This window comes from Pristiophorus japonicus, chromosome 1 (genome assembly GCF_044704955.1).
Source record: "Pristiophorus japonicus isolate sPriJap1 chromosome 1, sPriJap1.hap1, whole genome shotgun sequence".
In the NCBI taxonomy this organism is placed as follows: Eukaryota; Metazoa; Chordata; class Chondrichthyes; family Pristiophoridae; genus Pristiophorus; species Pristiophorus japonicus.
Window position 1 is genome coordinate 478,313,751 of NC_091977.1, and position 14,583 is coordinate 478,328,333.

Genomic DNA, 14,583 nt, shown 5'->3' on the forward strand with positions numbered 1-14,583 from the left:
AGAGAACTTTGACGGAACAGTGTTAGGGCAGACTGATCATCTGAGGACCTATTGGGTAACTATAAAGTATAAGTGGTGAGTCTTGTACTTCTTCTGTATTAAACGAACATTAACGGTACCGCCATTGTCTAGTGTGTCATTTGGTATTTAACTCAAGAACCGGCGCAGGCAACTACTAGTCATATGACTAACGAAATTGCCGTTCGAGCAACAGATTGTAAATAGTTGGGGTCCCAGCAATCATCCGTGCGGCATCCCACTAGTTACTGATTGCCAACCAGAGAATGAACCATTTATCCCGACTCTCTGTTTTCTGTTAGTTAGCCAATCCTCTATCCATGCTAATATATTTCATAAGAACATAAGAACATAAGAATTAGGAACAGGAGTAGGCCATCTAGCCCCTTGAGCCTGCTCCGCCATTCAATAAGATCATGGCTGATCTGGCCGTGAACTCAGCTCCACTTACCCGCACTCTCCTCGTAACCCTTAATTCTCTTATTGGTTAAAAATCTATCTATCTGTGATGTTAATACATTCAATGAGCTAGCCTCAACTGCTTCCTTGGGCAGAGAATTCCACAGATTCACAACCCTCTGGGAGAAGAAATTCCTTCTCAGCTCGGTTTTAAATTGGCTCCCCCGTATTTTGAGGCTGTGCCCCCTAGTTCTAGTCTTTCCGACCAGTGGAAACAACCTCTCTGCCTCTATCTTGTCTATCCCTTTCATTATTTTAAATGTTTCTATAAGATCACCCCTCATCCTTCTGAACTCCAATGAGTAAAGACCCAGTCTACTCAATCTATCATCATAAGGTAACCCCCTCATCTCTGGAATCAGCCTAGTGAATCGTCTCTGTACCCCCTCCAAAGCCAGTATATCCTTCCTTAAGTAAGGTGACCAAAATTGCACGCAGTACTCCAGGTGCGGCCTTACCAATACCCTATACAGTTGCAGCAGGACCTCCCTGCTTTTGTACTCCATCCCTCTCGCAATGAAGGCCAACATTGCATTCGCCTTCCTGATTACCTGCTACACTTGCAAACTAACTTTGTGGGATTCATGCACAAGGACCCCCAGGTCCCTCTGCACCACAGCATGTTGTAATTTCTCCCCATTCAAATAATATTCCCTTTTACTGTGTTTTTTTCCCAAGGTGGATGACCTCACACTTTCCGACATTGTATTCCATCTGCCAAACCTTAGCCCATTTGCTTAACCTATCTAAATCTCTCTGCAGCCTCTCTGTGTCCTCTACACAACCCGCTTTCCCACTAATCTTAGTGTCATCTGCAAATTTTGTTACACTACACTCTGTCCCCTCTTCCAGGACATCTATGTATATTGTAAACAGTTGTGGTCCCAGCACCGATCCCTGTGGCACACCACTAACCACCGATTTCCAACCCGAAAAGGACCCATTTATCCCGACTCTCTGCTTTCTGTTCGCCAGCCAATTCTCTATCCATGCTAATACATTTCCTCGGACTCCACGTACCTCTATCTTCTGCAGTAACCTTTTGTGTGGCACCTTATCGAATGCCTTTTGGAAATCTAAATACGCCACATCCATCGGTACACCTCTATCCACCATGCTCGTTATATCCTCAAAGAATTCCAGCAAATCTGTCAAGTATGACTTCCCCTTCATAAATCCATGCTGACTCTGCCTGACCAAATTTTGCTTTTCCAAATGTCCTGCTACTGCTTCTTTAATAATGGATTCCCAACATTTCCCAACCACACATGTTAGGTTAACTGGTCTATAGTTTCCTGCTTTTTGTCTGCCTCCTTTTTTAAATAGGGGCGTTACATTTGCAGTATGTTCACTGTCATGATGCCAGGTTTTTTAGGTGAGGCAGTGCAGGGCATCCATGCATCTGTAATCCTGCAAGAATCAGCGCCTTTAGGATAGGAGGGAAGTGGAAAAAATTCCCTCAATGTAAAAGTGATTGTAAAACCTATTTTAAAGGAGAGTTAGCACAGCGTTGGTAATTTTCTCTCTCACATCCTCCCCAGCCTCTAGCTTTCCTCCAGTTCATGGCTCCTCCTGTACTATGTGGGAAGTCAGGGACGCTTCCGGTGTCCCTGACGACTACATATGCGGGAAGTGCATCCGCCTGCAGCTCCTGACAGACCGCATTGCGGCACTGGAGCTGCGGGTGGATTCACTCTGGAGCATCCACGATGCTGAGAATGATGTGAATAGCACATTTAGTGAGTTGGTCACACCGCAGGTAAAGGGTACTCAACCAGATAGTAAATGGGTGACCAGCAGGAAGAGCAGTGTAAGGAAGGTAGTGCAGGGGTCCCCTGCGGTTATCCCCCTGTAAAACAGATACACCGCTTTGGGTATTGTTGAGGGGGATGACTCACCAAGGGAGGGCAGCAGCAGCCAAGTTCATGGCACCGTGGGTGGCTCTGCTGCACAGCAGGGCAGGAAAAAGAGTGGGAGAACTATAGTGATAGGAGATTCAATTGTAAGGGAAATAGATAGGCGTTTCTGCGGCCGCAACCGAGACTCCAGGATGGTATGTTGCCTCCCTGGTGCAAGGGTCAAGGATGTATCGGAGCGGGTGCAGGACATTCTGAATAGGGAGGGTGAACAGCCAGTTGTTGCGGTACACATAGGTACCAACGATATAGGTAAAAAAACGGGATGAGGTCCTATGAGATGAATTTAGCGAGCTAGGAGCTAATTTAAAAAGTAGGACCTCCAAAGTAGTAATCTCAGAATTGCTACCAGGGCCACGTGCTAGTCAGAGTAGGAATCGCAGGATAGCTCAGATCAATAGGTGGCTTGAGGAGTGGTGCAGAAGGGAGCAATTGAAATTCCTGGGGCATTGGAACTGGTTCTGGGGGAGGTGGGACCAGTACAAACCGGACGGTCTACACCTGGGCAGGACCGGAACCAATGTCCTAGGGGGAGTGTTTGCTAGTGCTGTTGGGGAGGAGTTAAACTAATAAGGCAGGGGGATGGGAACCTATGTAGGGAGGTAGAGGGAAATAAAAGGGAGACAGAGGCAAAAGATAGAAAGGAGAATAGCAAAAGTGGAGGGCAGAGAATCCCAAGGCAAAAACAAAAAGGGCCATATTACAGCAAAATTCTAAAGGGGCAAGGTGTGTTAAAAAGACAAGCCTGAAGACTCTGTGCCTCAATGCGAGGAGTATTCGGAATAAGGTGGACGAATTAACTGCGCAGATAGCAGTTAATGGATACGATGTAATTGGCGTCACAGAGACATGGCTCCAGGGTGACCAAGGCTGGGAACTCAACATCCAGGAGTATTCAACATTTAGGAAGGATAGACAGAGAGGAAAAGGAGGCGGGGTGGCATTGCTGGTCAAAGAAGAAATTAATGCAATAGTAAGGAAGGACATTGGCTTGGATGATGTGGAATCGGTATGGGTGGAGCTGCGGAATATCAAAGGGCAGAAAACGCTGGTGGGAGTTGTGTACAGGCCACCAAACGGTAGTAGTGAAGATGGGGAAAGCATAAAACAAGAAATAAGGGATGTGTGCAATAAAGGTACAGCAGTTATCATGGGCGACTTTAATTTACATATAGATTGGGTTAACCAAACTGGTAGCAATGAGGTGGAGGAGGATTTCCTGGAGTGTATTAGGGATGGTTTTCTTGACCAATATGTTGAGGAACCGACGAGAGACCTGGTCATCCTGGGTGATGTGTAATGAGAAGGGACTAATTAGCAATCTTGTTGTGCGAGGCCCCTTGGGGAAGAGTGACCATAATATGGTAGAATTCTTTATTAAGATGGAGAGTGACACAGTTAATTCAGAAACTAGGGTCCTAAACTTAAGGAAAGCTAACTTCGATAGCATGAAGCGTGAATTGGCTAGAATAGACTGGCAAATGATACTTAAAGGGTTGACGGTGGATAGGCAATGGCAAACATTTATAGATCACATGGATGAATTTCAACAGTTGCACATCACTGTCTGGTGTAAAAATAAAACAGGGAATGTGGCTCAACCGTGGCTAACAAGGGAAATTAAGGATAGAGTTAGATCCAAGGAAGAGGCATGTTTCTATGAATGTTGGGGAACATCATTTTTAAACTTAGTCTCCTTTCCTCTGGATGGCGCTGCCTCTCCCTGAGCTATTATTTCACAACCACCAGACATAGAAACATAGAAAATAGGTGCAGGAGTAGGCTATTCGGCCCTTCGAGCCTGCACAACCATTCAATAAGATCATGGCTGATCATTCATCTCAGTACCCCTTTCCTGCTTTCCCTCCATACCCCTTGATCCCTTTAGCTATAAGGGCCATATCTAACTCCCTCTTGAATATATCTAATGAACTGGCATCAACAACTCTCTGCGGTAGAGAATTCCACAGGTTAATAACTCTCTTAGTGAAGAAGTTTTTCCTCATCTCAGTCCTAAATGGCTTACCTTTTATCCTTAGGCTGTGACCCATGGTTCTGGACTTCCCCAACATCGGGAACATTCTTCCTGCATCTAACCTGTCCAGTCCCGTCAGAATTTTATATGTTTCTATGAGATCCCCTCTCATCCTTCTAAACTCCAGTGAATACAGGCTCAGTCGATCCAGTCTCTTCTCATATGTCAGTCCTGCCATCCCGGGAATCAGTCTGGTGAACCTTCTCTGCACTCCCTCAATAGTAAGAACGTCCTTCCTCAGATTAGGAGATCAAAACTGAACACAATATTTCAGGTGAGGTCTCACCAATGCCCTGTACAACTGCAGTAAGACCTCCCTCAAATCCCCTAGCTATGAAGGCCAACATGCCATTTGCCTTCTTCACCACCTTCACCGACATCCTCAGGTACGTTGCTCAAGTTGCGAACTTTGATCTGGAGTCTAGGCATTGAGTGTTGGCTGGCTATTTGAGCATGAGGGCCAAACTGCCTGGTCGTCCATCATGTTCCGGCGATCTGAGGACCTGCCCAGCTCGTGCCAGATTGCTGAGTCTGCCATAGAAGGTTGACGCTTCCAATTTTCCTCTGAAAAACGCTTCACTTCAGCCCCAAGAGTAATCTGGATAGAGCAGTGGGAGTGAAAATCCTGGAATTGTTTAAGAAATAAGTGGATGCTGCAATGGGAGGGTCTTTCTAAATAAATAAATTAAGATGGACTGAATAGTCTTGTTCTCAATTATTGAGTGTTTTTTGTATCTTCTCACTTTTGAATATAGTGGAAGGATTCAGTAGCTGATTAACACTCCTTACATTGTAGTAGCTATTATACCAGCCAGTAGGGTGCTTAGTATTATACTGACTGTGGCAACTACAGAGGAATCTCCCTGCTATCAGCCACTGGGAAAGTCGTCGCTCGAGTCCTCCGCAACCGTCTTCTCCCCGTGGCCGAGGAGCTCCTCCCGGAGTCACAGTGCGGATTTCGTCCCCTATGGGGAACAACAGACATGATTTTTGCAGCGTGACTTCTGCAGGAAAAATGCAGGGAACAGCACCAGCCCTTATACATAGCCTTCTTCGACCTTACAAAGGCCTTTGACACCGTCAACCGCGAGGGTCTATGGAGCGTCCTCCTGCGTTTTGGATGCCCCCAAAGGTTTGTCACCATCCTCCGCCTGCTCCACGACGACATGCAGGCCATGATCCTTACCAACGGATCCATCACAGACCCAATCCACGTCCGGACCAGGGTCAAACAGGGCTGCGTCATCGCCCCAACCCTCTTCTCAATCTTTCTCGCCGCCATGCTCTACCTCACAGTCAACTAAATTACATAACCAGTGGGAACCTGTTCAACCTGTGCTGTCTCCAGGCCAGATCCAAGACCAACCCAACCTCTGTCGTCGAGCTACAGTACGCGGACGACGCCTGCGTCTGCACACATACAGAGACTGCACTCCAGGACGTAGTCGGCGTATTTACTGAGGCGTACGAAAGCATGGGCCTTACACTAAACATCCGTAAGACAAAGGTCCTCCACCAGCCTGTCCTCACTGCACAGCACTGTCCCCCAGTCATCAAGATCCACACGCGGCCCTGGACACCATGGACCACTTCCCATATCTCGGGAGCCTCCTATCAACAAGAGCGGGCATCGATGACGAGATCCAAGACCGTCTCCAGTGCGCCAGTGCAGCCTTCGGTCACCTGAGGTAAAGAGTGTTTGAAGACCAGGCCCTCCAAACTGCCACCAAGCTCATGGTCTACAGGGCTGCAGTAATACCTGCCCTCCTGTATGACTCAGAGACACCTAAAGTTGCTGGAGAAATATCACCAAAGATGTCTCCGCAAGATCCTACAAATCCCCTGGGAGGACAGGTGCACTAATATCAGTGTCCTCACTCAGGCCAACATCCCCAACATTGAAGCACTGACCACACTTGATCAGCTCCGCTGGGCAGGCCACATAGTCTGCATGCCAGACACGAGACTCCCAAAGCAAATGCTCTACTCGGAGCTCCTTCATGGCAAACGAGCCGAAGGTGGGCAGCGGAAACGTTACAAGGACATCCTCAGAGCCTCCCTGATAATGTGCGACATCCCCACTGACACCTGGGAGTCCCTGGCCCAGGACCGCCCTAAGTGGAGGAAGTGCATCTGAGAGGGCACTGAGTACCTCGAGTCTCAACGCCGAGAGCATGCACAAATCAAGCGCAGGCAGCGGAAAGAGCGTGCGGCAAACCAGCTCCGCCCACCCCTTCCCTCCTATCTGTCCCACCTGTGACTGTTCAACCACCAAAGAACTCACTTCAGGAGTGGAGGCAAGTCTTCCACGATTCCGAGGGACTGCCTATGATGATGACTATACGGCAGGGGATTTTTAAATGAATTTTAAAATAACCCACTGAGTAACCCAATGGTTGGCAACCCAGAATTCAGAGCCGTGGATCGAGTCTCCGCTCGCCGGGACTGCCTGGAGTGGTGCACTGACTCATCCTGCCAGCAGGTGCTGCGCTGCACTGGTTGTCAGAGTTAACTGTGGAAGCTCCATCTTGCCCACTGCTCCTTGCCTCTCCGCGAAGCCCTGCAGCCGGCTCGGCTGCCGTTTGTGTCGAAGATGGCGGCGGTCGGTGCCTCGGGTGCGTTGCGCCTCTTAGTGAGGGGCCTGTGCCCACTGAGACACCCCAGCACCGGGCCATGGGGACGAGCCGCAGCCTCCGCCTGGCACTCGGAGTGGGACTGCGGCCAGACTGGAGCAATGAGCCGATTTAAGCACACAGCGAGTCCGCGGGAGCAGCCTGACCCCGGAGGGGAGGAGGACGAGCTGGAGCGGCCGCCGGGAGCAGGAGCCAGCACGCAGCAAGGTGGGAGGGAGCTGCTGGGGCCCAGCCTCAGCATGCGGCACATGCAATGTCTGCAGTCACACACAGCGACACTGAGATATGATCAAATATAACATGCAGTAAATTACAAAACACTGAGTATTAAATATCAAGGGCGAAAGTGCAGGGGAAGGGGACTAAATTTATAGCTCTTTCAAACTGACAGGATGGGCCGAATGGCGGCCTCCTGTGCTATATCATTCTATTATTCTATAATCATTAAACACTCAATTAAATAGTACTGCTAAATCCGATTTGAACGTCTAATAAAAGCTGGTATCAATAAAAGTGACCATGAAACTGTCAGATTGTCTATAAATCCCAACCGGTTCACTACTGTCCTTTAGAGAAGAAAAGCTGCTGACCTTATCCAGTCTGACCTATATGTGACTCCAGTCCCACACCAACTTGGTTGACTCTTCACTGCTCTCTTAAGTGGTCTAGCAGGCTACTCGGTTGTGCCAAGAAGGTGGCTCACCACCACCTTCTCGAGGGCAACCAGGGCTGGGTAATAAATGCCGGCCTTGCCAGTGACGTCCCCATTCTGAGAATGAATTTTAAAAATTAATTGAATAAGCAGTAACTGGCTTAATAAATACTATATAATTATGCAAAAGCAAAATACTGCGGATGCTGGACTCTGGAATAAAATCAGAAAATGCTGGAAATCTCATCAGGTCAGGCAACATCTGTGGAGAGAAAGCAGAGTTAACGCTTCGGGTCGATGACCCTTCGTCAGAACTATAATTATGGATTGATTCATAAATAGTAATTTGATTAATAAACACTAATGGATTAAATTGTAACTGGATTAATAAGCATTAACTTTAGCAATGTTGGTAAAAGCAATCAACATCAGGAAATGCTAGGAGTGAGGATGATGGTTGGCGAAGAGGGGCAAGAATTGGAAATCTACTATAAACCTTTATTTTGTTTGATTTCCTATGCACTAGATTTTGTGCTGAGCCAGCTAATCTCAATACAATCGCTCAGCCTATGGGTTGGGGGTGGCGTGATGAGGAAGGGAGGAATTGGTCAGAGTTCCCATTCCTATCATCATCCAGTGACTCCAGCTGGCAAGTGCATCTGCAGATGTTGGATGAAGGGCATGATCAGGATAGTCTGTGATGCCCCCCCCATCTACAGTTGAATAGTCTGGTAATTGCTCACGATCTGTGGTAACACCATGCATAATGGCCACTTGAGTGATGGTGGCCTGTGTCTGTTGATAAGAGTTGATACCTTCTGGCGATTCCCCAAGTTTTGGGATCCTTCTGATGGCTGACAACACATACTGAGTCTAACTAAAACTGTTGTTTAGATTTACAGATTCTGCTTCAGGAGTTTCCACAGCCAAAGGGCCTGCTGGCTCAGGTTATGCAGCGAGCTTTAAAGGTTTCTGATGTGAAGAATCACATTGTCTACAAATCGTTCGATGGACCCATTAAAGTAAGGGGGTATTTTCTGTTTATTTTCAGTATAATTTTGGTAAATTATATTTGGTCACGGCCTTGGCACCTCTGCTGTGGAGTGGGTTGGCTCCCTGATTTCACCCCCGCAGTTGTGCAACCTTGCAACCCATACTAAAGTTACTGGACTAGTAATCCACAGACCTTCACTAATAATCCAGAGAACTTGACTTCAGATCGCACTATGCCAGGTTGAGAATTTGAATTCAGTTAAAACAAAATCTGGAAATAAAAAGCTGTTATCAGTAAATGTGACTATAAAGTTGTCAGAATGTCGTCAAAAACCAACTGGGTCACTAGTGTTCTTTAGCGAAAGAAACCTACCAACCTTTCCTGGTCTGGCCCATATGTGACTCTTTTCTGCCCTCTGAAGTAGCCGCGCAAGCTACTCCATTTCTCTCGGGATGGCCAATAAATGCAGCCTGGCCAGCGATGCCCACATCTCGAGAATGAATATTTAAAAAAAGAAAATCACGAAGGTTATTCTCTCATCTGACTATCTTCATACAATCTTGCAACACAGAAGGTCGTCATTCAGCCCATTGACCTGTGCCAGTTCCTTGGAATAACTATCGAATTAATCCCACTCACTCCCTCTTTCCCCATAACCCTTCAGAATTTATCTTTCAAGTATATAGAGAAAGAGAAAATAGGTACAGGAATAGGCCATTCGGCCCTTCGAGCCTGCACCGCCACTCAATAAGATCATGGCTGATCACACCCTCAGTACCCCTTTCCTGCTTTCTCTCCATACCCCTTGATCCCCTTAGCCGTAAGGGCCATATCTAACTCCCTCTTGAATATATCCAATGAACTGGCATCAACAACTCTCTGCGGCAGGGAATTCCACAGGTTAACAACCCTCTAAGTGAAGAAGTTTCTCCTCATCTCAGTCCTAAATGGCCAACTCCTTATCCTCAGACTATGTCCCCTGGTTTTGGACTTCCCCAACATTGAGAACATTCTTCCCGCATCTAACCTGTCCAGTCCCATCAGAATCTTATATGTTTCTATGAGATCCCCTCTCATCCTTCTAAACTCCAGTGAATAAAGGCCCAGTTGATATGACAGTCCAGCCATCCCTGGAATCAGTCTGGTGAACCTTCGCTGCACTCCCTCAATAGCAAGAACGTCCTTCCTCAGATTAAGAGACCAAAACTGAACACAATATTCCAGGTGAGACCCTGTACAACTGCAATAAGACCTCCCTGCTTCTATATTCAAATCCCCTAGCTATGAAGGCCAACATACCATTTGCCTTCACTGCCTGCTATACCTGCATGCCAATTTTCAATGACTGATGAACCATGACACCCAGGTCTCATTACACCTCCCCTTTTCCTAATCTGCCACCATTCAGATAATCTGCCTTCGTGTTTTTGCCTCCAAAATGGATAACCTCACATTTATCCACATTATACTGCATCTGCCATGCATTTGCCCACTCACCTAACCTGTCCAAGTCACCCTGCAGCCTCTTCGCATCCTCCTCACAGCTCACACCGCCACCCAGTTTAGTATCATCCGCAAACCTGGAGATATTACACTCAATTCCTTCATCTAAATCGTTAATGCATATTGTAAACATCTGGGGTCCCAGCACTGAGCCCTGCGGCACTCCACTAGTCACTGCCTGCCATTCTGAAAAGGACCCGTTTATCCCGACTCTCTGCTTCCTGTCTGCCAACCAGTTCTCTATCCACGTCGGTACATTACCCCTAATACCATACACTTTGATTTTGCACACCAATCTCTTGTGTGGGACCTTGTCAAAAGCCTTTTGAAAGTCCAAATACACCACATCCACTGGTTCTCCCTTGTCCACTCTGCTAGTTACATACTCAAAAAATTCCAGAAGATTCGTCAAGCGTGATTTCCCTTTCATAAATCCATGCTGACTTGGACCGATCCTGTCATTGCTTTCCAAATGTGCTGCTATTTCATCTTTAATGATTGATTCCAAATTTTTCCCATGACTGATGTCAGGCTAACCAGTCTATAATTACCTGTTTTCTCTCTCCCTCCTTTTTTCTCCCTACAGCAGAATTCTAAAGAGGCAAAGTGTGTTAAAAAGACAAGCCTGAAGGCTCTATGCCTCAAGGCGAGGAGTATTCGGAATAAGGTGGATGAATTAACTGCGCAGATAGCAGTTAACGGATACGAGGTGATTGGCATCATGGAGACATGGCTCCAGGGTGACCAAGGCTGGGAACTCAACATCCAAGGGTATTCAGCATTTAGGAAGGATAGACAAAAAGGAAAAGGAGGCGGGGTGGCGTTGCTAGTTAAAGAGGAAATCAATGCAATTGTAAGGAAGGACATTAGCCTGGGTGATGTGGAATCGGTATGGGTGGAGCTGCGGCATTCCAAAGGGCAGAAAACGCTAGTGGGAGTTGTGTACAGACCACCAAATAGAAGTAGTGAGATTGGGGACAGCATCAAACAAGAAATAACGGATGTGTGCAATAAAGGTACAGCAGTAATCATGGGCGACATTAATCTACATATTGATTGGGCTAACCTAACTGGTAGCAATGCGGTGGAGGAGGATTTCCTGGAGTGTATTAGGGATGGTTTTCTGGACCAATATGTTGAGGAACCAACCAGGGAGCTGGCCATCCTAGACTGGGTGATGTGTAATGAGAAGGGACTAATTAGCAATCTTGTTGTGCGAGGTCCCTTGGTGAAGAGTGACCATAATATGGTAGAAGTCCTAATCAAGATGGGGATTGACAAAGTTAATTTGGAAACTAGGGTCCTGAACTTAAGGAAAGGTAACTTCGACGGTATGAGGCGTGAATTGGCTAGAATAGACTGGCAAAGGATACTTAAAGGGTTGATGGTGGATAAGCAATGGCAAATATTTAAAGATCACATGGATGAACTTCAGCAATTGTACATCCCTGTCTGGAGTAAAAATAAAACTGGGAAGGTGGCTCAACCATGGCTAACAAGGGAAATTAAGGATAGTGTTAAAGCCAAGGAAGAGGCATATAAATTGGCTGGAAAGAGCAACAAACCTGAGGACTGGGAGAAATTTAGAATTCAACAGAGGAGGACTAAGGGTTTAATTAAGAGGGGGGAAATAGAGTACGAGAGGAAGCTTGCAGGGAACATAAAAACTGACTGCAAAAGCTTCTATAAATATGTGAAGAGAAAAAGATTAGTAAAGACAAATGTAGGTCCCTTGCAGTTGGATTCAGGTGAATTTATAATAGGGAACAAAGAAATGGCAGACCAATTGAACCAATACTTCTGTTCTGTCTTCACGAAGGAAGATACAAATAATCTTCCGACTGTACTAGGGAACAGTGTGTCGAGTGAGAAGGAGGAACTGAAGGATATCCTTATTAGGCAGGAAATTGTGTTAGTGAAATTGATGGGATTAAAGGCCGATAAATCCCTGGGTCCTGATAGTCTGCATCCCAGAGTACTTAAGGAAGTGGCCCTAGAAATAGTAGATGCATTGGTGATCATTTTCCAATAGTCTATCGACTCTGGATCAGTTCCTATGGACTGGAGGGTAGCTAATGTAACACCACTTTTTAAAAAAGGAGGGAGATAGAAAACGGGTAATTATAGACCGGTTAGCCTGACATCAGTCGTGGGGAAAATGTTGGAATCGATCATTAAGGATGAGATAGCAGTGCATTTGGAAAGCAGTGACAGGATCGGTCCAAGTCAGCATGGATTTATGAAAGGGAAATCACGCTTGATGAATCTTCTGGAATTTTTTGAGGATGTAACTAGCAGAGTGAACAAGGGAGAACCAGTGGATGTGGTGTATTTGGACTTTCAAAAGGCTTTTGACAAGGTCCCGCACAAGAGATTGGTGTGCAAAATCAAAGCGCATGGTATTATGGGTAATGTACTGACGTGGATAGAGAACTGGTTGGCAGACAGGAAGCAGAGAGTCAGGATAAACGGGTCATTTTCAGAATGGCAGGCAGTGACTAGTGGAGTGCTGCAGGGCTCAGTGCTGGGACCCCAACTCTTTACAATATACATTAACGATTTAGATGAAGGAATAGAGTGTAATATTTCCAAGTTTGCGGATGACACTAAACTGGGTGGCGGAGGATGCTAAGAAGCTGCAGCGTGACTTGGACAGGTTAAGCCTCCTTGATAAAGTGCAACATCCTCACCGGCACCTGGGAATCCCTGGCCCAAGACCACCCTAAGTGGAGGAAGAGCATCTTGGAGGGCACTGAGCACCTCCAGTCTCGTCGCCGAGTGCATGCAGAAACCAAACGCAGACAGTGGAAAGAGCATGCGGAAAACCAGACTACCCATCCACCCTTTGCTCCAATCACTGTCCGTCTCACTTGTGACAAAGACTGTAATTCCCATATTGGACTGTACAGCCACTTGAGAACTCACTTTTAGAGTGGAAGCAAGTCTTCCTCGGTTTTGAGGGACTGCTTATGATGATGATGATGATGATCAACATTGGGGAGTACTGATTCTTCAGCTGAGGTAGGTGGTAATCAGTAGGTGATTTCCTTGCCCATGCTTGACCTGAAGTCATGAAACTTCATTGGGTCCGGAGTCAATGTTGACGACCTCCACTGTGCTGCCACCCTGGTGGGTCTGACCTGCCGGTGGGACATGACATTCAAAATCATGAGGGGTCTGGACAGAGTAGTTAGAGATAAACTGTTCTCATTGGCAGAACAATCAAGAACCAGAGGACTCTGCTTTAAGGTGATTGGCAAAAGAACGAACGGCGACGCAAGAAAATACTTTTTTTACACAGTGCGTGATTAAGATCTGATGAACTGCCTGAAATTATTCTATGACATACCCAAAGATGATGGAGGAGTTTGGGACATTAGCTGAAAGGTATGGTTCGTGAGTATGAGTATGTCAGGCTGTTGCTTGACCAGTCTGTGGGACAGCTCTCCCAATTTTAGCACAAGTCCCCAGATGTTGGTGAGGAGGACTTTGCAGGGTCGACTGGACTGGGTGTGCCATTGTCATGTCCGTAGCCGGTGCTGAAGTTGATGCCAGATGGTCTGTTGGGTTTTTCTATTCTTCTAGTTTTCCATAGCATTTTTTTTACAACTGAGTGGCTAGCTAGGCCATTTCAGAGGGCAGTTAAGAGTCAACCACATTGCTGTGGGTCTGGAGTCATATTATAAGAACATACGAAATAGGAGCAGGAGTAGGCCATACGGCCCCTCGAGCATGCTCCGCCATTTAATACGATCATGGCTGATCCAATCATGGGCTCAGGTCCATTTCCTTGCCCACTCCCCATAACCCCTTATTCCCTTATCGGTTAAGAAACTGTCTATCTCTGTCTTAAATGTATTCAGTGACCCAGCTTCCACAGCTCTCTGAGGCAGCAAATTTCACAGATTTACAACCCTCTGAGAGAAGAAATTCCTCCTCATCTCAGTTTTTAAATGGGTGGCTACTTATTCTAAGATTATGCCCTCTAGTTCTAGATTGCCCTGTCAGTGGAAACATCCTCTCTGCATCCACCTTGTCAAGCCCCCTCATAATCTTATACGTCTCGATAAGATCACCTCATTCTTCTGAACTCCAATGAGTAGAGGCACAACCTACTCAACCTTTCCTCATAAGTCAACCCCCTCATCTCCGGAATCAACCTAGTGAACCTTCTCTGAACTGCCTCCAAAGCAAGTATATCCTTTTGTAAAAATGGAAACCAAAACTGTACGCAGTATTCCAGGTGTGGCCTCACCAGTATCTTGTATAACTGTAGCAAGACTTCCTTGCTTTTATACTCCATCCCCTTTGCAATAAAGGCCAAGATTCCATTGGCCTTCCTGATCACTTGCTGTACCTGCATACTAACCTTT

The 14,583-nt window shown here is 46.5% G+C and overlaps 1 protein-coding gene across 1 annotated transcript in view; it reads left to right on the forward strand.

The window, feature by feature from the left end:
• The first annotated feature begins 6,996 nt into the window (after positions 1–6,996).
• The window catches only part of dhx30 (DEAH (Asp-Glu-Ala-His) box helicase 30), a 74,809-nt gene continuing 67,222 nt past the window's right edge, over positions 6,997–14,583 (forward strand). Inside the window, exons 1-2 of the mRNA XM_070887698.1 lie at positions 6,997–7,268; positions 8,608–8,735. Coding sequence (XP_070743799.1) covers positions 7,022–7,268; positions 8,608–8,735 — 375 coding nt within the window. The 5' untranslated portion in view covers positions 6,997–7,021. The remainder of the gene's footprint in view (positions 7,269–8,607; positions 8,736–14,583) is intronic.